The sequence below is a fragment of the Sorex fumeus genome, unplaced genomic scaffold (assembly GCF_029834395.1).
Source record: "Sorex fumeus unplaced genomic scaffold, SorFum_2.1 ptg000014l, whole genome shotgun sequence".
NCBI lineage: Eukaryota > Metazoa > Chordata > Mammalia > Eulipotyphla > Soricidae > Sorex > Sorex fumeus.
The window spans coordinates 30,984,811-31,009,071 of record NW_026606071.1 but is presented as its reverse complement, the minus strand read 5'-3'; the positions used below and the strand labels follow the sequence as shown (position 1 = coordinate 31,009,071).

The following is a 24,261-nucleotide window of genomic DNA, read 5'->3' as shown; positions in this document are numbered from 1 at the left end:
TTCACCAAATATTAGTTCTTGCATCTGTTTTTCATTTATTCCTTCCATTGCTAGCCATTTCTGTCAGATTCACATGAAGAATGGATTCCTGTGATCCCATCAGCCCTTTATGTAACCTTTAAGATTTTTAATTTTCTTTTTTAGTAATACAGTTTCAAGAGCCCTGGACATCATCATTTGCTCTTTCTTCCTTTCTTCTTCCTCTCAAACTATGTATATATAAGACAGACAGACAGACAGACTGATAGATAGATAGATAGATAGATAGATAGATAGATAGACAGACAGACAGACAGACAGACAGATATTCGTCATTCAAAGAACTGCTAACATTTAACATTGTTGGGATGGTCTCCATCTTTAGTCAAACAAGGCATATTTGACTGTTTGCCCTCATATTTCAAGTACTTACGTATGATCTTTACTTCATGAATATGTCAATGCTGAATGAATGGATTTTCTCTTTAATTTCTTTTCTTTTTATTTTTTATTATAATTTGTTTGGAGGCCACACACATCTGTGCTCAGACTTCCTTCTGGCACTGTGCAGGGCTCAGGGACCATATAGGGAGCCAGGGATTGAACCCAGGCTAGCCACATGCAAGGCAAGCACGCTATCCCCTACTATTTCTACAGCCCTAAATTTTCTTATTTAATTTATATTTTTGTGTGAAAGGGATTATGTGAAGGGGTTGTCTCATCACGAAAGCCAGTGAATTTTCAGATCTTGGGGTACAACACTGCTTTCTCAAACACACTTATTAAATGTAAGCATTTTCAAGAGATGTTCAACTCTTTTGTTACTATGTTTTAAAAAAATGAAGTTTCTCTCTGGAAAAACTAATTTCCTTTGTTATATGTCATTTAAACACTATTTGAAGGCCTTTTAAAGGTATGCCATTTAAGTCTTACTTATTTCTATGCCTCTTTCATAAAAGTACATTTTTCTGTTCCATAATTGAGCATCATTAACAGTATGCCATGTGCTGTCTAGGCTATTTAAAAACTATATGAAGATTTTATTGGTTTCCTGTTAACCTTGTAAATCTGTGGTTTGGGTGTTATCTTAGAGTTTCAGCCTTCATGAATTTAAGAAAGTTCCAATTTTGAGACTTCTTTAAATCTAAGTGTGAAAGTCGAACCAAGGATTTTAAAAATAAATTTAATCCAGATATACATAAAAATACCGGTGTGTACTGAATCTGTATATTTTTCAACATTATTGCACAATTAAAGGTTACCTTGCCATTAAGTAAATTAGCCATGCAACGGATTTAAACTGCTTAGAAATACTATGAGGAAGAAAATGAAATTAATTCAAATGATACTGTCAGATCGAGGAAAGAGAGAGAGGGAAAAAAAAGATCTCCCTCTTGCCTGGCACACATTGTTAACTCTGTTCAGGTGACAGCTTTAGTGGTTTGTTTTAGCTTCAGCTTGTCCAGAAGGTGTTGCTACACTGTGAAGGTGTTAGGCAGTGTAGTAGTGCAACTGGAGATAAAATGGAGGGCTTTAGAAAATGTTTGATCATTTGGACTTTCCTCGAGACACCAAGCTGGGACTTCTGAGTGGTCAGCTTGACATTTTCAAGCAGAGAGAAGTTGTGTCATTATTTCTAGAATTCTGCAGTAGTTAGAGGAAGAAGATTTAAAGTTCATTGCAGTAATTGCTGACAGCTTCCATGGAATTAGGTGCTTTTAGCAAGTGTGTGCTGCCTTGAATAAAGGCAGCACCCAAGATCATGGAAGAGGACAGTGAGTTTTGGGCGTTTGGATGTGACAGAATGTCAATTTGGGGCTTTCTTGGGACCAGAAGGAATGCCACTCATTTTGAGGCAGAAAAGAAGTAGAATAACTTTTCATGTGTTTGTGCTGTCTAAGCAAAGAATGACCGTCTTGGTGTATGAAATGCAAGCCTAGTTTGTCTGTCGTTCCCTCCCCCGCCCCCAGACCCACCTCCCCACCCCACCCCCACCCCAATAAGCTAAAATACAAAACTTGGTGTCCAGCTGGTTGCAGGGAGCAAGGTGGCTGGTATCAGCAGGCTTGGCACGGACCATGTGAAGCGCTGAGGCAGTCCCTACCCTAACAGCATTCCCCCTCCCTGGAAACCTGCAATTTGCCTCTTAGTCCCAGATGGGGAGGAAACTTGCAAACAGCCGCAAGCCATACATAATGGCAGGGTTCACATCCTGGCCAGGACAAAATAGAAAAAGAGAAAAATTCAGAAGTGTCTTCATAAAATCATTTGAGTCAAGAACGTCATGATTTCTTTCTTGTGAACGTTGTAGCAGTTTTATTTGTTTTGAAGGTTTGCAGATGCTTCTTTGTTTCCTGCCCCCCTTCACCCCACTCCCCCGCCCCGTCCCAAGCCAGCCAATATCCTCCTAAAAAGAAATAAAACACAGGAGAATGGCACATTGTTCGTTCTGCACTGATTTTTGCTCAAGTCGCTAGCATGCACTGCTTCATTTTGCTTCATTAATGACACCTGACTTAGGTACCCCTCTTGGTTCCCAGCATATATGCTATGTGTATGTGTAAATGTTCATGCACATTTAAACACTCTCTTACCTATTTATAACTTGAGAACGACATTAGGATATAAATGCAAGATTGCGAGGTTTATTTTTCAAGCATTCATAAGAGGGTTTTAATGCGTCATCTAAAATTTTGATTCTTATTTGAACCTGCTATATAGGATGATTTTTGTATAAATAAGTCCACTTGTTTATTAGTCTAAATTCTTCCTGTATTTTCAGCATTATTGAAGTATAGTTAACAAAATAGTAAGATATTTTAAAGTAAGAAATATCTTAAATTGTGAAAGGATTCTTTTCCATCTAGTTAACACACTCATCACCTCTGTACTTAATGTGTGTGTATGTGAATATTTTTTTGTTGTTGTTGAATTTGCTCTCTTAGCAAACTTAAATTACACAGTATGATGCTATTCTCTAAAGTCACTAAGTTACACATTAGATCCTCAGACTGTTAGATCATATTTATCTTAAAGATTAAGTTTTCTGTCCTCTTCAGTTACCCAAACTCTCAAGCCCCCGACAACTACTTTCCTACTCTGTTTCTGTGAAAAAAAAATTTTAGCTTCCTCATATATATGTGATATCCTTGAGTATTTGTTTTTTTTATGACTTTTTTAATCATCAAAATGATTTCAAGATCCACTCATGTTACAAACAGAATTTCCTTCTTTTGGGAGAGTCATAATATTATCGTGTATGTGTGTGTATGTGTGTATGTGTGTGTGTGTGTGTGTGTGTGTATTTTATCTATTCTTTATCTGTTCACGGTTATTTTCATAGCTTAATGATTTTTCGAGAAATAAAAAGCGATAGCACAACCTTGCATGCGGACTACCTGGGTTCAATTCCTCTGTCCCTCTCAGAGAGCCTGGCAAGCTACTGAGCCTGGCAAGCTCCCTGTGGTGTATTTGATATACGAAAAAGAGTAACAACGAGTCTTACAATGGAGATATTACTGGTGCCCATCGAGCAAATTGATGAACAACAGGAGGACAGTGCTACAGTGCTACCGTGATTTTTTCATGAAAAAAATTAAAATCATGAAATACAAAGGAAGATATAAAATTATATCATATTTGGAAATAAAACTATATTTTAAAAACTCTACAAAATCATATTAGAATAAATAATACGTATATCAATAGTCGTAAGATATAAATCAGTACATAAAATGTGTTGTTTTTATACATTAACATTGAACTAGCAGGAAGAGAACCTAAAAAATAATATATTTGCATTGTATTAAATGGAGTACAATACAAAGGTATCAGTTTAACCACAAAGGTGAAAGATCTAAACACTGAAAACCATAAAATAATGAAGAAGACAAAAATAAAAAATTCAGTGTTCTTGGACTAAATTTAATAATTTGTATTCTGATGACCTTTTATCCATAAAATAGAGAAGCAATCCTAAAATTAGTGAACTACACTAAGTAGCCAAACAAATATTTCAGAAATAACACATACTAGGTTCATAATACATACTAGTTTCAAACTGTATTACAAAGCGATAGTAAGAGTATAGTATTTGGCATAAAAATAGGCATGAATGGAACAAATTAGAGAGTTTAGAAATGAACCCTTTTCTATATTTTCAATTAACTTATAACAAAGGAATCAAGAATACACAATAGAAGATAGACACCCTTTTTTCAGTTAATGCCACAGAAAAACTGTACAGCCACATAAATAAATGAAATTGTGTAGCTACCTGAAACTATATGTAAAATAAATCAACTCTGAATGAATTAGTGGCTTAAATTTAAGAAATGGAACTGTGAACCCTTAGATGAAAACACAGGAGTTAAACTCCTTGACATTAATCTTTTTAGTATGCAAAGAAATCTATATTTTGATACTAAAGTAGAAAACTATTGTTATTGTTTATATAAATTTTTCTTTACATTAGTTTGGATTATATCCTTTGATCACATATAACAAAGGCTAAAAGGACTTCTGGGCTTTGGACTCATGCTAGTAGGAATTAATTATTTTAACTGTTTATATAGTTAGCTTTATTTTTATCTCATAGATAAGGAAGCTAAGACTTTTATAATGTAGCCTTCAATGAAATACTAGCATCATATCATTGTTAATGAAAATATGCATAAAGCTCAGTTTATACACAATTTTAAGTTTGCTTTTGATCTTATAAGAAAAATTCAAGTATTTGTGTATTTTAAAAGAAAAAATTAAATAAAGAACACTTTGATATCTGTTATGTGTAATGACATACCTTTATAAGTTTTGATAAAATATTTATTCACTCCTTAACTGCATTTTACATATCATAGAAAGCTGAATGTGCTTTCTATGATATATAGAACTATGCTGTAGAGTTTTGTAGAGTTTAGTTATGTGTTTTAGAGAGATGGCTAGGAGTATTCTAGAAATGAAGAAAGAAACTTTATTTACCAAATAAAGTTCAAAAATAGAAGGCTTGCTTTAAGAAATTACAACTCAGAAGAAGCTATCTTTTGAAGTAGTATTCTTACTGAGTATTTTTGTTTTTTTTTTTTATGTACTACATTTTTCATTGAGATTTTATAGTAGTAGCATGCTCTGCAGGGAGGGCTTATGAATCATATTTCTGACACAGTATACAAAACAAAAAATAAATATGCATAGGTATTTAAAATTGAGTTTTTAGGAAGCTTAGAGAATAATTCATAATATACAACATAGTTGCGTTAAAGCACGATCCATTTGTGTATTACTTTCTACTGCACTGAGCTTCCAGGGAAGAAGCAGGGACTAAGTCAGAACTTTAATTTTTTTAGTATTTTTATTTATTTAATTTTTTTTGCTTTTTGCGTCACACCCGGCGATACACAGGGGTTACTCCTGGTTCTGCACTCAGGAATTACTCCTGGCAGTGCTCAGGGGACCATAGGGGATGCTGGAAATCGAACCCGGGTTGGCCACATGCAAGGCAAACGCCCTACCCACTGTGCTGTCATTCCAAGTGAGAACTTTAGGATGAATGAATAAATTCTTTGGAGTATCCTCCTTCATACAATGGTGCTTACACTATAAACCTGTTAATAGAACAAAGTACTTGCCTTTGAAATCCCTGTCCTACAAGTGTTAATTCTCTTATGTCTTATTTCATTTTAGCGTGCCTTGGATTTTAGAGTATTTTCTGTGTTACTCTTTGAATATGTGAATACCATCTAAAATGCAATGACTCAAAGCCAACATTTACTCCTGCCGTTTTTGAGGGGTACGGGATGGGGGGATACTTCATGCTACTCCAATCTTAAGGACTATCTAGTTTCTCTATTATATAAAGCTTAGCCAACCTGTAAGTACCATCTTAGGTGCCACTTCATTCACGAAACCTTCTGTATCTTCCCAGTACTTGGATGTAGTAAACATACCTCTAAAGTTATATTTGTTAGATGTTCTGAATTTCATGATATACTTTCTTTTTTGATTGACAAATCAAAAGTAAAATAGCTCTAAGGGTGTCATGTATATAATTGTATTTAATTTTCAGAACCATCCTGAAAGGCAGGTAGAGCTATTTTTTTACTTTATGGATGAGAAAATTCAGCTACACAGAGGGTTCTTTAAGGTCACATATCTAACAAATGAAAAACTTAACCTTACACACCAGAATACTGAATCTAGATCTCATGCTTTTAACAGAGTACACTTCTTCTCTAAATACTTAGAGTTTTCCTAATCTAATGCTATTTGTGTGGAGGGTATTTTTACCACTTTGTGCAGCAGGAATCAGTTACTATTTTTATATTCATTCATACATCCATTTTTTCACCTATTGCCTTTTCCATTGCTTTAATTTTTTTTAATTTTTATTAGACATCATGGGTTTAATTTTTTTTTAAAACATAACTTACATGATTCTGAAGTATCTATTCTTAGGGTAGAACACAAGTTTTGCGTGTTGTTAGAAAAAAAAAGGTTTGCAGTTGCTTTATCATGCAAAAATCAGTATCTGACATTCATCTGTTACCATTTCTTAGATGTTTACCCCGATTCACTTTTCTTAAACTTCACTGGAAACCTCCTCTTCTTTGTTACTATTTGGTATGTTTCGTGGGTTCCAAATTTTGAATTAACCATTTATACATCTAGGGGCATGATAACAAGTGCTTATTTATTTCACTCAACCCCTGAGGCTGTTTATGGAAGAGTTCAAGGGAAAGAACCTAGGTGGCCTCATGTCAGTCCTATAACAAAGACGTTGTAGGTCAGGAATATTTGTAGTCTGGTTTCGCAAAGCCTTGCTTCCTAGGGCACTTCACCTCAGACTCAATAAAGCTGCCCCAAGTGCGCTGCATGGCTCTGCTTCCTCCCTCCGTCGCTGTTGTCCGGTAATAGAAACCCTGCTCCATTTCTTATCTCTTTTTCTCTAGCACGCCTGCTGCACTGCCTTCTGACCTGGTTTAGGCGTCCTTAGTGACCTCTGGCAACCCAACGTGTGGGTCCCTTTGGGAATACGCCCACTAGGTTGGATTTTATAGTAATGATTTTGCTTTATACAGAAGTTGGGCTAAAATTGCTCTACTCCCCTTATTAAAAAGATAATTTCACAATGTAATTTGCTTCACAAGCCTCCCACAGTTATGTTAAGCAGATGGTTGCCAAACACCAGTTCAAAGTAGATTGCTCTTATATGAAATAAAATCCATGCTCAGAAAATCTGGCAGTGTGAGCTGGTCTTCTTCCAGAACAGGCTTGCAGACAAATTTCTCTGTACTCAAAGCTGGCAGAGAACTACACCTGTGTTAGACCGGCAGTTTTAAGAAGCATGTCAGATGGCACACATTGAATCAGATCTTATTCGTTAAGATGATGGCATCCTCTGTCTTCCTTCCTTCCTTCCTTCCTTCCTTCCTTCCTTCCTTCCTTCCTTCCTTCCTTCCTTCCTTCCTTCCTTCCTTTCTTTCTTGGTAGCTAGTGATCACTTTGCTTTTGGTTGCGCAGAGAAATGAACAAGTATCCAGCTATCTGTCCTGGGTTCCTCTTCAGATGTGACTATGAGTACATGTGTGACTTGAACATATTACTTTGCCCATTTTGTGCTTCAGGTTCTTCATTTGTAAAATACAAATGATATTATGTACTTAAGATTAAATTGAATAGTGTGATTAAATAACAGAAATAATGTGCCTAAAATCTTTGCTTTCCTAAGTGGTTCTTTAACATTATGGTGATTTTGATGTTTTGTGTTGAAAGCCTGGTATTGCTGTATTTGTCAGCTGTGTTCAACCTAAGTCTTGTCTCTATTGTTTAAAAAGAAAAAAATAAAAATAAAAGCATAAACAGGTAAATCAGCAGTGATATTCAAAAGAGGTTCATTGGGTAGGATGATTTTACAACATTGAGTAAATATGGCATTTCCTTTCAGGAACCTTACACTATACTTACACTCTAGGTAGTGTGAAGTTAAGACAGACTAATAAAATTATTATAATGTGTATCTGTGTTGAGGAAACACTTCTTTAAAGAAAAGGTAGCAGATAAGTGAACTTTAGAGTATGCTAATATTGATGCAAATAGGGTAAGAATTCCAGAAAATAATATTGCATGTTGACAGGACAGGGGACTAAGTAGAAATATATGGGGTGGGTGCCAGGAAGAATAAGAATGGTTTGATTGGAAATGTTGTGAATAACTAAGGGACTAATATCCAAGGAATGTAATGAAACTTTCCTGTGGTTACTCTGAAATTCACTGCAGTGCCTTAGTATTTAATTTGTAGGCAGAAGGCAGTCACTGAAGATGTTTTAGCAGAGTAATATGAGCCCTGCTTTAGAAAGATTAATTTAAGAACTGAATATAGGATGAATTGGGAGACTAGCGTGCAGCAAAAGACTGAAGAGGCCAGTTATAAAGCTGTTGAAATTGTTCCAGGTGAGAGGTCATGGGGAATATTGAGTTCTGTGTTTCCTGTGAAAATACAAAAAAGGACTTAGATGTGCAAGACATGGCAGATATTAAATCTTTAACACTTGGGCTGGAGCGATAGCACAGCGGTAGGGCGTTCGCCTTACAAGCGGCCAACATGGCCGACCCGAGTTCGATTCCTCCGCCCCTCTCGGAGAGCCCGGCAAGCTACCGAGAGTATTCGATATGCCAGACACAGTAACAACAAAGTCTCCAATGGAGACGTTACTGGGCCCGCTCGAGCAAATCGACGATCAACGGGAGGGCCTTTACCTTTTACCTTAACACTTGGCAAGTGAAAACATTATTTAAAGAATGGGTCAAAGGAGAGTCTCTTGTTTGCCTGTGGCACTTTTATTTAAACTTGGCTTATTTTCTCCACATTGTCAATTTCTCATGAACTAGTTGTCTGCCAAAAAATTGTTAAGTTCATCTTTCGGCAACAATAGTGCCACTGGTGGGGCAAAAAAAAGGGGTGTGCTTTGAAAATGGGCATATATATAAGATCTCGTGCAAGGTGGGACACCATCCTGGAATTGGGTGACTTTCCATCCTTTCCTTTTCAAATGGGCTTAGGACACTGCTTTTATCTTTATTTTCCTGTGCGATCTCTTTAAATCTGAATGAAATGTTGCATGAGCTGCTCATAGTATGGTTATTTTTATACCAGTAGTTGACATAAGATTGTCACAACTTGACCACAAAGGAAGGCACACAATGCCATCTTCCATGAACTGTTGGTAGAGAGATTAAAATTGATAATATTGACTTATTCTCCAAATGGTTGTTGTTACCCACCCATGAGAAATTAACCCATGATGAGGGATATAGACAAAAGAGGAGGTGGGGAGAGGATTGACTAGTGACAGATTCTTCTGGAACTACTTAAAGTGTCAAGGACTTCTGCTGTAGGATCTGTGAAGAATTTAAAATTAGTAGGTGCTTATTACAAGTGAGTGAATACAAGCCAGGCTTAATGGAAAATATTAATTTGGTAGCTCAGCTTATAGAAACTAAAAGTATCTATCTTTTTTGACTATTGTGCACTCATACTCACTTCAGTTGATTGAGTATAGTTTTATATAATCTACTTGTCTAAATTTGAGTTTTGACCTAAATGTAATATGAATATTAGTAACTTGTTAAATCAGAAAGCAACTATATTTCACAAAACACTTAACTGTGGCTAATACCAGATAGTGAGTTGATAGTAAACTCACATTAACTAATTTAGTATCCTTGGGGAAAGTTATTAATAGTCATGTCTGTTTCTTTGCTATAGTGACCCCCTCTTCTTAGTACAAATGGGGAAAACTACATACATTTAAACTGTAAGGAAAATACAGCAAATTTCCCTATTATTATTATTATCATTATTATTATTATTATCCTAAATCCTTAGTATAAAGAAAGTAATTTATCTATTCCACTCTTCTCAAGAACATCAAGTATTCTCTTTTCATATTTCAGATAATAAACTTGACTCAGTCCAAATAAATGTGTCCTTAGACCCCACTGTTAGTGGCAGAATGAAAAGTGAAATCCCTGTTTTTTGCGTTTAGGAACAGAGTAACTTTCTACAAGGCTATTATATGAGATTTTTTTTCAAAGTTAGCAGTTTTTGTATAGTTACTCTAGACTCTTCAATAAATGTATGATCTGTGTCTGGACAGATAAGGTAGTAGGTGGGTCACTTTTCTTGCATACTGCTGACCCGGGTTTGATTCCTGGCACGACCCGGGTTCGATTCCTGGCATGCTGTATGATCCCACTACATTACCAGGAGTTCAGGAGTGCCTTTTGCCAGGAGTAAGCCCCGAGCATTGATGGGCACTCGCTCCTGCCACTAATAAGAAGAAATGCATATAAGAGAGAGGAGTGAGTCTAGAGGTAGTATGATGGATAGCTTTAGTATATCAGCTTTAGTATACTCAGAAATAGCTCCACTCTGCATTTCAGTGGCACTAGTGTCTGGACATGTCCAAGCACTTATAAATGACAGCTTGAATAATGTTGTGGAAGTTCTGTGGTTCAAGTTGTACCCATTCACCATTCATAGAAGCAGGAAACAGCAAATGAAACAGAAACAAACAACAACAAAAAAGTTTTTATATTTAAGCACATTTTATTGAGGAAATTTAAAAATATGTTATAAATACCTTAAAATAATAGCTGTTGTGATAATTTTACTTTGTTTAGACTGTGTAAGTTTTCTCGGTATGTAATTGTGCCTCACAACAGAGTTTTGAAGGCAGCTTGTTTTTCTAACACATTATTTAAACAGCTGCTAGGCTGTTAACATGGATTTAATCACGTTTGTTTCTATTTTGTAACTTTTAATGAGAGTAATATGAGCTCTGAAGAAACTTCCAGCAAATTATTAGATAGACATATTGATTCAGTTAGTGTCTGTAACACCAATTCAGGTATTTGTCCTAGACTTGAGAAATTGATGCTTTTAAGTTATAATACCCTCTAAGAGTTCTCTTGGATTGTAACACAACAAAAGCAACCATAGAAAACTCTACTTACACCTCACACCTCACAGATTTCCATCCACCTAACACAGTTTGTTAAGTTGAAGAATGGCATTTTACTATTTTTGCATAAACACACTGCAATATTTAACTCCATAGCATTTGTTTCCTTTAAATAGTAAAGTTTTTAAAACATTGCTCAGAATCTAAATTATTAATCTGTTATTAATTAATCTAGAAGATCTGTTTTATATCTAGAAGATCAACAAATACTTTTTATTTTCTCATTTTAAATCTGAAAAATGTATCATTAATACTTTCTAATTATTTTCTGGAATAGCACAGCGGGTAGGGCATCTACCTTGCATGCAGCCAACATGGCCGACCCGAGTTCGATTCCTCTGCCCCTCTCGGAGAGCCCGGCAAGCTACCGAGAGTATTCGATATGCCAGACACAGTAACAACAAAGTCTCCAATGGAGACGTTACTGGGCCCGCTCGAGCAAATCGATGATCAACGGGAGGGCCTTTACTTTACTTTACTTACTTACTTAATATATTCATGTATGTGTATGTTATATGTAATAATGTTCTATTTTAGAGGAAGTTTGGGCTGGAGCGACAGCACAGCGGTAGGGCGTTTGCCTTGCTCGCAGCCAGCTCGGCTGAGCCGGGTTCGATTCCTCTACCCCTCTCAAGAGACCCCGGCAAGCTACCCAGAGTATCTCGTCCTCATGGCAAAGCCTGGCAAGCTACCTGTGACGTATTCGATCTGCTAAACACAGTAACAATAAGTCTCACAATGGAGATGTTCCTGGTCCTGCTCTAGCAAATTGATGAACAATGGGAAGACAGTGCTCGTTTGTTTTATAGGACGTTTAGTTTATATATTAAAGATATTTAAATGCTATCCAGAGAGATGGTATAGCAACCAGGGAGCTTGCCTTGCAATCTGTCAACCCGGGTTCAATTCCCAGCACCCCACATGGTTCCCTGAGCACCACCAGAGTAATCCCTGAACACAGAGCCTGAAGTAAGCCCTGAGCACTGCCACACATCGCCCCCAAAACAAACAAACACAAATCTAACGATTGTATTTGAGGTTCTTTTGTTAGTTTTACTATGATATTGCCAAAATTTAGTGTTCAAAATGTTAGGGTTATCTATAAAAAACAAATTTTAAGAGTGTAGGTAGAATTTATTTCTTGAATTTGGTAAATGAAAATTAAATATTTCTTTGTGCATGCAAAAATGACCTTTCCCTACAAAAATTTTAAAAACTGAGAATTTTATATTATTAGAGTATATGAAGTGTGTGTTTTCCAGAAATCACAAATTATATAGTATCTTGCATAGGCTGGAGAGATAGCACAGCGGGTAGGGCGTTCGCCTTACAAGCGGCCAACATGGCCGACCCGAGTTCGATTCCTCCGCCCCTCTCGGAGAGCCGGGCAAGCTACCGAGAGTATTTGATATGCCAGACACAGTAACAACAAAGTCTCCAATGGAGACGTTACTGGGCCCGCTCGAGCAAATCGACGATCAACGGGAGGGCCTTTACCTTTACCTTTACCTTGCATAGGCAAAGAACTTCACAAACTGTTAGAGTAAAAATAGTATTCAATTTCTAAGGGAGATCCTTTTTACGCATACTTTTTATGTAAGTAAGTAAATTCATTATAGAAATCAAATTTATATTTTAGTAAAATATATTCTGAACTCTTATTAGTGAAGTCTTTCCAATGATAGTTTTAAATATGTACTAACCTGTTAGCATGAGTTTCTTAATTAAGTTAATAATACCTTCAGTTTTTAGACTTAAGCCTACATGTTAATAAAGTATTTTCCAAGCTATAGGTATATAATAAATATTTGCTGGCCCAGTGATTTTTCAAGGCAAAGTCGATTTTGGTCTTGTTTCTTACTTCTGGGGGTAGAAAAGTTTTATAAGTTTGAGGTCTCCTAAGTATTTGTAATATCACAATTCATTTTATCTTCCCTTTTATTTTTAAACAACTTAAGGTTTTAAATGATAACTTTTATTTTAAAATATAATACTTGCAAATGAAATTCTCATGGCTTGTAATGAGTTAAAATTTATTTTAATACCTTCACAAAAAATATTTTCTCTCAACTTGGGTGTGTGGTTTGCAAGTCTAGTGTAATTTTCTTCCTGTTCTGCTTTGTATCTTGAAACAATGATAATTGCAAAGGCTTTGTTTACCTAGTATAAGTGTTTATAATTGATAATTATTTTGCCTGGGATCACTTATAATAACAACTTCTGTCATAATCTCTTTTTTTCTGTCATCTCTTTAATTCATATTGGTATAGTCATTTTAAATTGAGGTGATTAAATATGTATGTGAATATAGCATCTGTAGCTATATTCTAATGGTGAACAATAGTTTTTTTTTTTATTAGTGAAACGCCATGAGGTACAGTTGTAGACTTAACAGATTTTTGTGCTTGGGTTTCAATTATATAATGATCAAGTACCCATCCTTCCACCAGTACCCATTTTCCACCACCAGGGATCCCTCATCCCCCCCTGCCTCTGTGGCAGGGCATTCCCTTTTGTTCTCTCTCTCCTTTTGGGTGCTGTGGTTTGCAAAAAAGGCATTGAGTGGCAATCATGCTGAACAATAGTATTTTGCTGGCAGAAGACAATAGTCAAAGGATTGGAGCACATGGTTTGCATGAAGCCCAGGTTTATTACTTTACAGTACATGATCCCTGAGCACCTCTAAGACCCACCCTGAGCACTGAACTGAAGGAGCCCCTAGCAATCTTAGTGGACCTCAAAGAAAGGAAAGATTTTTGTTGAAATTATAAAATTAGGGTGAAATTTAAATGCATTAAAATGTCTCCCATTATAAAAGCAATACTTTTTGGAAATATGTATGTGGAACTTTATATTCTGAAATATATTCAATATCTTTTCTATGTAAAATTGGATCATGGAATTTTATTTGATCATAAAATTTTTCAGTCAATATTATCATCCTTAATATAAAATTAGCATATATGTAAATTCTTCACTTCCCAATATACAAAAAAATATCATTATAACAGTGAACAATTGGGTTTTATTGAACATTAATGTTTTAAATCATATAATTTAGGGGGAAAATAGAAATGCAAAATATCTTTATTTTGTCAATTAAAATTATTCACATACTGATATTATTTTTTGACTATGAATTGAATAACACATAAAAGTCAATTTTCAGTGCCATTCTTATTATTAATAGCTTGTTCAGGAGCTGGAGAGATAGTACAACAGATAGGACATTTGCCTTGCACGATGCTAACCTGGGTTCATTCCCCGATATCCCATATGGTCCGTCAAATACTGCTAGGAGTAATTCCTGAGCAAGAGCCAGGAGTAACCCCTGATGATCGCTGGGTATTACCACACCCCTCCAAAAAATAAAGCAGTGCAGATAATATGTTTTAAGTTGATTTATTTGGGGGGTACTTGGCATTGAAAAGCACACGTTCTTTTACTGTGCTATAGAACTGTCCATAAACATTGTGTTTAGTTGTTACTTATATTAAGTATGTTATGCTGTAAATTTCCAGAAATGTACCTGAATTTTATACTCCTCATATCATGAAATAAACTTGAAAATAATTCTTGACATTGAGAATTATAATAATGGAATTTAATTTCACTCATACTGCAAGTTTTCCTCCTCTTCATAGAAATTATTTTACTTATGGAATGTCTTCTAAATAATTAATATAAAAACTTATTTTCGGAGATCATAACAAACATGTTTTGAATATATTATACAATGATTGAGCGCTATAATATATATTTTGCTGCAAATAGTATCTCTATTGTAGAATATAAGCTATAGTTTAGAGTCTAGCTTAGTAAAGGTTTGGATTTAACTACTAATAGATCAAATCATTAGATGATCTATAATATGAAGAAACATTTAAAGAGTGAAAAATAAATTATGCAAGTATTTTATATTTTTTAAGTAAGTAAAATATTTTATTTAACAGTTAGAATTCGGAAGCTTCTTTACTGCCATTTTTTTACTAGGTTAAAAATATTTTAACAAAATTTTAATGAAATGGGTTAAGAATTAGAGTGGGATTTTTGTTTTTATATTGTTTACCCTTATATATCCACACAATGCATGTAAAATTGAATGCATTATATATATTATACATATGCACACATATTATATATGCACACACACACACATATAAATTTACCGAATAATGCCAGTGATCCCTAATGGATAATTTCTTAAATTTCTAAAACACTTAAATTCAGTGAGAAATACTGGTTATACTAGAAGAATTGGCAAAGAATTTTCATAGTTCTAAAATACCTCAACAATTAAAAGTAGAAAAGATACACAATTTTATTACATTAAATAAATTTAAGTTACACTGATGGTGAGATTGGTGTTGAATGTTTTTTGGTGATGCTGTTTAAAGAGAGGGTCAGAGCTGTTAATCAAATCTGGAATTTCTGCTTACAGGATCCCCATCCTTAATAACTAAATTATTCTGCTGAAGCTTTGATTTGAATTCATTTCAACTCAGCAGTTGAAAAATAGCCAATTCAGAGGTTAAGCAATTAGTTCAAGATTATATTTCTGGTAAATGTCAAAACCCATATTAGGGCTGTCATTTCCCAACTAAATCCAATGATCCCATTCTACCAGCCTGCTTCACTTAACAAGGGGTTTCAAGGAGAGGAATAGGGTGTGAGCCATTCTGATAGGATAATTAATATACATGGGTGAATGTATTAGTGGCAAATCACGGAAGGTATAATTTCTCTCAGAAAGAAATCTCAGTAAAATTAACTTACTTTCTTTTATTCAAGTGTTTGTTCTATTCAAGTAGAACCAAATGATTTCTGTTCAGTAACATAGATGGGATTTCTTTAAAAGATTTTGAAGACCACTGGAAAAAAAAACCTGGTGTTCACTTAAATTTCCCTCCTACTTTGGGAAAAGACTCTCTAAGGAATTCAGAATGAAGACTGTGCTAACAGATATCAGCTCTTCCACAGGATGTTTAAAACACTAAACAACAGGCATTATACTTCATTACCATCATCAAGCATGTTCTTATCATTCACTGCATTTTGGAGTACATACATTCATTTTAAAATATTTTTGATTTGCAGACTAATATGTTCCAGAGATTTTTTATATACAAAAAAAAATTAAATAGCCTGACAGCATATGATGTGGGGCTTTTGTGTGCTTTTGTTTATTTCTGTTTAGTTTTTAAATTATTTTAAGTGTTCATTCTGACTTTAGAGCTTTTTGCCTTGGTAGTGTGCCACTATACCAAGATCCCAAGTTATTTCTCCTGGTCATTTAAGAAGCAGGTTTATATAAGTACTCTGATATGATAGTACTATATATAAATATGTATATACACATATATGTGTATGTTTAAATAGGGAGGTGACATGCTTGATGACATCAAATTTGAAGGAAGTGAAGTCTACTTATCAGGCACGTCACCTCCTTATTTAAATTCAAGTAGAATCTTCCCTTTTTACATAATACTAATTCAGGCTCAATAGACTCAGCAATTAACTAAAAAGTTGACACCAGAATTACTGAAATATTTGCTTTAAATATATGTAGCTAAATTGAATAAGCACACGTAAAAGTAAAGTATCATTATCTGTGCCCGGAATAATCGGAGCCATCTAGCTTTAATGCTGAAGCTTCACACACTCAAATGTAATAGGTGAAGCACAGTATATAGTAGCACTGTAATGGAGCATATTATAACTCAAAACTATTATTTGCAACCATGTTCATTGGACGTCCATGTGTACAGAGGAGGTGGAGGGGACAACACTCATTTGAATTTTTCTTCTTTTTAATTGCAGCAAATTCAGTAAAACTAGAAATGCAGAGTGATGAAGAGTGTGACAGGAAACCCCTGAGCCGTGAAGACGATATCAGGGGCCATGATGAGGGGAGCAGCCTAGAAGAACCCCTAATTGAGAGCAGCGAGGTGGCCGACAACAGGAAAGTCCAGGAGCTTCAAGGCGAGGGAGGAATCCGGCTTCCGAATGGTAAACTGAAATGTGACGTCTGTGGCATGGTTTGCATTGGGCCCAATGTGCTTATGGTACATAAAAGGAGTCACACTGGTAAGCAGCTGAAAGAATAACCTGATGACTGCCTGTGACATCTGATGTTGATATTACCTGACATCTATTCTCTTTCCTTTTTATTCAGGGGTGGCAATGGTGAAACTACCTTTTCAGAATTCTGCTAGTATTGGATTGCTGAAAAGCAGAGAGTAGCCTGGGTCTTGACTTCCTGCCTTCAAATCTGAATAGCATATCAGAAAAGAAGTTTGGGATTCAGTTTCCACAGTTCTTAATATAGCAATAATATGATAAGGGTTCAAAAGGTAGAGGAGAATTTCATTGTGTAACTTAATCTTTTTGTATTTCTATACATACTTTACCATACCCACGGGCAGGAAATATAGTTTACTAGCTCAGAGTTTATATAATAAAATGGTCCTCATGCATTTATATAGGGGTGGATCATTTTAACCTTATCTGGTTAACTTTGTGGAATACAATTTCCAAATCAATCATTGCTGACTTTGGGTCGCAGCAGTAAGCAGATACTTTACCTAGTCCAAGGATGTTACCATCTTACTGTAATTTTTTTTTATGATAAATCCTGCAAGGAGATTTACAGGGTGGAACATAGTAAAGGTGGTAGATCTGCGGGTAGGATTATGTAACTGTGGAATAGGCTGAAGATAGAGACCTCAGATTGATTTAATATATACTTTAAGACAGTTAAGTAATTTAAAAGGCCAATCCAGTGAGCAGAGGGCCTTATTGAAATCTTTTCAAATCCTTCAGCAAAATTGAAGAGCAAAATGTATAAACCAGCAATGAGATTGCGGTAAGAGAAGCATATCATTGAGTATTATGGAAAAGTTTCAGCTTATATGAAAATTGATTTAAAGATGCAGATAGCTTGAACTGTATTTCAAAGTACTACTATATAGCCAAGTTAATGATATCATTAATTTATAAGTTTTAAAATTTACTCTTTTGAAAAAATAAATCACAGTAATTGAGTTGATTTTAAAGACTGATTTCTAGGTAATCCAATTTAATAAGTATCGATGTTTTAAAACATGAGTGACATGTGCTTTATTAAAGTCTTTTTAATCCCAGATCTTTCATTTACACAGGAAGAAACTAACACCCCAAACAACCAAGTGAATTGTCCATTATCCCTTACATATCCCTGCACTGTGAGATTTACAGCCAAGGTTTCCCAGTGTCCCTAAGTTTTTTCCTGATATATCCAGCCCTGGTAAAATAACTATACCATTTTATGACTCTAAAGCTTAGTATTTTTAAATCATAGTCAGAAATTGCAAATTAGCACAAATATTCTTGGGCCAGAGAGATAATAGGGAAGTCATATGCCTTGCTTTTAGCCATGGTTTCCCAAGTAGCACCCTGATTGGCCTAGAATCCCCAGGATTGACCCTCCAAGAGATCCCCTCCCAAATATATAGATAAATAAAATTAGTATTCCCAGTTAAAATCATCAGCTGTAGAACTTTTATTATCACAAAATAATCAGTTAGGTTTGCTTTTTGTTTAGTTTTGAGTTTCTTTGAGTTTTGAGCACCAAGTTTTGGCAGTTCCTTTATTTATTATTGTGATATCTTTCAGTAATTAAAAAATATTTCATGGAAAGGTTTAAATCAACCTTGCTATTACATTTAATAAGAAAATAAAAGGAAAAGACTAAAAATAGTCTACTTTTCTTCTAGGCTAATAAAACTTTAAGGTCTAACAGGAGAGTAACAGAGTTATAGTGTCTTCATTATACCAGAGTTACTATATTTAGAAAGATAATACTTAGATGTATAACTTCTCCCATCTAACAACAGATAGAAAAATTAGTTTAGTGTCTTTCAATTGAATAGCAAATAATTTGTCTTAAGACAGAAACATATACTAAGTACAGTTTCATAAAAGTCTTAATAAACCTTTTTTGTGTTTTACATTAAAAGAGTTCAAAGAACCTAATTTTGCTCTCTTGAAAAAAATATATATATTAATTTATATGTCACTGTAGCCTGCAATGAATTTCATGAGAATTGTGGCTATGTAAGCACAATAAGTACATGCCTACTCCATAGTTGATTGACTACTATAGGTAGAGTAGGACTGTTTTGATTTTTAAAATTGATATATTACATATATCTATGTGCTTATACAGAGTTCCACAAATCCTATAACTATGGGATTAATTTGATCATTAAAAGAAAGGCAATGGATTAAACAAACATTAAGGTACTTTTTTTAATTGATGAATTAGTACTGTAATATGAAAATCATTATACTTTCTTCATCTTTCAAGGATATTTTATTAATATATTCAGAGCCATAGAGTAATTCTTTAAGTTAGCTAATTTCATTTCTTTCTAATAACCCAAAATTTCTGCCTATCTGGGTGGGTCATGATATACTCAACTACTCTTCAGTCCTATATTAGATGCAAAGTCTATTGGTGTTTGTTTGTTAAATTAGATAGACAAAGAAATGTAGTCATAACCTACTCATTAACCAAATGTTTACTCCTTAATGCCATGAACCACTGTCTTTGTTTTAGAATCAGATATTTATATAGTTAGCATAAAAGGAGTCACTGTTTCAAATCCTTATAAAACCTCTGAGAGACATATGTTTTTTTTTTTACTCTTAGAATATCTAAAATCAAATTAATAGTGAAAAGAGATACACAACCAACCAATTCGTTGAAATGACGTGACTCTTCCTTTTTGTGTCTGTCACTGATGTAGTCCTGGCCAACGGGAAGTTCGTTCCCTTTGTGACCTCTATCCAGAACAAGAACATGAAAGGCATTTCAGTATACCTCCGTATATTTGCAGAAAGATTATGCTTTCCCCTCTTTCCACAGAGCTAAGATAGAAGCACAGCAAATGATCCATGCTCATCAAAAGGATGATGAACTTGGGTTGTATAAAGCCACTCCAAATGCCACTCAATCAGGAAAGTATTCCAGGTTTACAGGAAGATATATGCATTGGACACTGTGTGAGTCCATTGGGAGAAGGTGAATCTCGCATCTGCTGTGTGGCATACACACCACCATGGTGGTTATCTCTAGACTAAAACAAGGCAGAGAGTGCAAAAAATGGCCCTTTTACACAAATTTCCATCTGTCCCAGTAGGAAAGGAAAAGGGCAAGTAAAAAGAAGAAACAATTGAGAAGATTCAGGAATAAAGTGATCTTATATGTAACTTAAAAATGACATGGAGTATCAGATCTAATTCACTTCTCCATTCTCTTTCTAAATTACTAAAGTGCCAATTCCAGTGTCTTATTAATGGTTTGGTGTTATTTCTTTGGTGTTGCTGCTTTAGTAGATCATCGGGTAATATTGTCATCGGACACTCCAGGCATTCTTCACTGGGAATACAAAGAGAAGAAAATAAATAGGAATAATAAATCAACTCATGTATAAGCACGAATTGATGTAAAATTTATAAATATAGGATATCCTTTATTTTTCTCCTCTTTGGGTAGAATACTGTCACCTTTGTAACTTATAGTTTTGCATGCCATATTATGGACAGAGCAGTTTTATGGAGTCATTCTCTTGCTCCAGGACCCTGTCTTCAAATATCTTAGATTTTTTCATAGTTAGACAGCTGGTCTGTCGAACATTGAAACACTTTCTGCCTTTGATATAACAAATCAAACTGATGCATAGATACTTGATTTCAACTAAGTATTTAAGAATAGATTAAAAATGTGTTTCACTGAACTATAGAAAGTATTGAAATACAGTTATTGTATGGTAAGATTCACCTTGATCCAGTGAATAACTCAAATGGCCCTCAACAAGTTCAGTAGATTGTTTTAAGAGAAAAAAACCATGAAATGGAAATGAAGGATAGCATGAGTAAATATTAATTACTCTTCTATATAGACTTAGGTGGGCCCTCCTGCTCACACAATTAGTTATCACAGGTACAGTAATCTACTCACTTTTAATAATTCCATTGCTTTATTGAAGTTGTTAGCATTTTTTAATACATTTTTAATACAGGTATGAGGTTTCTCTGAAAGTTACCTGTATTTCAATCTGACAAACATGATTAACATATTCTTCTAGATAAGGTCTAAATAAACTCTAAAAATATGAGTGTATTATACCCATTAATGAAAAATAAAATGATTTAAAAAATCATTTCGAGTTACATAGACAATATGGGGAGTTAGCTGACCCTTTCATTTAATTGTCAGATGATTTTACATGTGTAGCCTTAATTCCTTGGCTAAGAAAAATCCCTCAACATTTGATAAAATGATTGTTGACATTTGACAGGATGGCTTTTAAAAAAAATCAGTTCATTTTTGATTCATTATTAATCATATTTGTTTATGACTCTTACATTATTGTTCCTAGAATATAATAATTAACACTTTTAAAATATCTCATAAGTTAAATTCAGTTTATTCTTTTGTCCCACAAGTGTCTGTTATTTGAGAATTTTCATTGTAATTACAACTAATTTCATGTGGATCACATCCAAAAAACTCAGAGGATTATCAAAGAATTATCACTGAATATAAACAAGACAAAAAGAGTTCTGCATATTTAAGACCCAGATAAGGAAAACCATGAGCCATATTAGACAAATGTAAAAACAAACAAACAAAAATAGCCTAAAGATCTGTGTCAGTATTTCTGAAAGCCTCATCTGATTAAAATCAACATATGTTATTTTTGCCACTTTTCCATCTAATCAGGAGCTAGTACAGGGATAAGGTGCTGCATTGCATGCATGCAGCAAACCTAAGTTATGTCTCTGGCATTGCATATGGTCCCCTGAACACCATCAGGAGTAGATTTATGAGCTCAGTCAAGAGTAAGCTCTGAGCACCTCTTGGTGTGGCCCAATGAAACCAAATAAATAAATAAATAAAAACAAAAGGAAGTATGGCAACTCAGCTTTATCATGTCTGTATTTACTTCCATAGGAATATATGCATGACCTCCATACCAAGACTTTGATTCTCTTAGCAACACATAAATAATTTCTTTATGTAACTAGAGTCTTTGTCATTTCTCCTCTCTTTAAGGATGATCATCTAAATTCAGAATTAGCGTTCCTTTTTTTTTTTTTTTTTTTTTTTTTTGGTGAGGGAGGGCTTGGGATCACACACCCAGCAATGCTCAGAAGTTATTCCTGGCTCTGATTTATTACTATAAATCAGGAATCACTCCTAATGTTGCTTTCAATCACCCTATGGGATTCTGGAGATTGAACCCATGTCAACCCTGTGCAAGGCAAACACACTATCTGCTTGCTGTGCTATCTCTCTAGCCCTAGAAGTAATTCTTATATTAAAATATTTCAATATGGAAAAATAAGGTGTTTAGCCAATGTAAATGCAAGCTCCCCGTGGCATATTCAATATGCCAAAAACAGTAACAAGTCTCACAACGGAGACTTTACTGGTGCCTGCTCGAGCAAATTGATGAACAATAGGAGGACAGTGCTATGGTGCTGCAGACATCAATGTAAAAACTAACTTGTTCTGCCATTATTCTTGTAAAATTCAGTTAGAGGAAATGGGGGAGGGGGGAACGAAGCCATTGTTACTGTTTTTTTCTTCATTATAATAACTTTATTTTGAATGACAAATTTGGCATGCTAAATTTGAGAGTTTTAAATATTTCAGTCAAAGATTGTAGGAGGCTCAGAGAATCTAAGCATGATCTGGAGTATTTTCCAAAGGCAAACATGATTTCATATGTTTCTTTTTAGCAGACTAATTTAATTCACTTTAAAGTTCCTGTGCCCTGATTTGGAATTTTGAAAGTAAAATATTAGGAATGAAAGATGTTTTTATATTATTTCCCTTCTGTCTAAAATGTTAAGTTCGTGTTTCTTTACTCTCAATTTTAATTTTCTGTCAGGGATGGATTTTTGAAAATGCTGATTTTAAAAGAAGTAGATTCATGCTCTCTTGGCAAAAAAAAAAAAAACAACACAACTTTAGAGCACTAATTGTGTGTGTGTGTAAAATTAGAGGATTGCCAGACTTTTTTTCCCCAAATTTTGATTTTTTTTATAAAATGTCATATAATATCTTTTTGGTAAAATATTCCAGTTTTAGGTTTTGCTTATCATGGATATATTTTGTCCATTTTACTAAATGCATCAATCTAAGGTCTCTGAATTAAAATTTTTGGTAAGTTTAACATCATGGATACTTTTTTCAAGCTAATACATCAGTATAAGGTTTTTTTTAGATAGACTTAAATCCTAAGATTTCCAGATTTCTTAAGGCAAAATTTCCACATGAGCAAATGCTGTAAATCTCGTCATACATATGTTTATCAACTGTTAAATTTCTTTAAATTTTTTTTAATATGTTGATTAAATGTGCAGTGACAACTGCTAGAAAGTAACCAGAGATTTATCTTCTCCATAATTTCTGGTTTTCCTTAATTTAATAAAAAGGAATTATATTGTATTAAAGACAAAATAAGGGACTGGAGCAGTAGCACAGTGGATAGCGTGTTTGCCTTGCACGCAACTTACCCGGGTTCAATTCCCAGCGCCCCATGTGATCCTCTGAGTGCCGCCAGGAGTAATTCCTGAGTGCAGAGCCAGGAATAACCCCTGTGCATTGTTGGGTGTGACCCAAAAAGCAAAAAAAAAAAAAAAAAAAAAAAAAGACAAAATAAATATTGTTCATTGTTGACGATTACTATAAATGTTTTACATAGCTGCGACATGGTAACTCACTATAAATATTTCAAAAATTAAAATTATAGCTATCATCTAACCTCAAATACAAAAATGTATTTAGTTTAAGTTAAAGAGTTTTTGCTAATTTTATTTGTATTCTGAACTTTGAGATTTAATATAATATGTTTGAACTATATCCTTAAAACATTTTTTTCTATCTTGACAGATAGGCAAACTTAAAGTAATTCTATTTTCCTGTGATTTTATGATCTTATCAATTTGATCCACCTTATCTGTTTTACTGCTTCATTAAGTATGTTTTTGTGTTCTACTCTTTGCTGATGGGCAGTCCAAGACAATGGACTGAACCTTTAATTTTCGCTTAAACACTGAGTGTTAACATTAGTAATAGGAAAAAAGGATTCTTATTAAACAAATGGTTTCTTTCACAACAAAAAAGAGACTGTATGGGGAAAATCAGGATGAATAATTTTCTTTGAATTTTTAATGATGTTATAGAATATTTTCCCAAAGGTTTTAC

General features: G+C 34.4%; 1 protein-coding gene across 1 annotated transcript in view; it reads left to right on the top strand.

The window, feature by feature from the left end:
- Positions 1-24,261, top strand: part of IKZF2 (IKAROS family zinc finger 2) — a 158,182-nt gene that overhangs the window by 82,270 nt on the left and 51,651 nt on the right. The window contains exon 5 of the mRNA XM_056111863.1: positions 16,821-17,087. Coding sequence (XP_055967838.1) covers positions 16,821-17,087 — 267 coding nt within the window. The remainder of the gene's footprint in view (positions 1-16,820; positions 17,088-24,261) is intronic.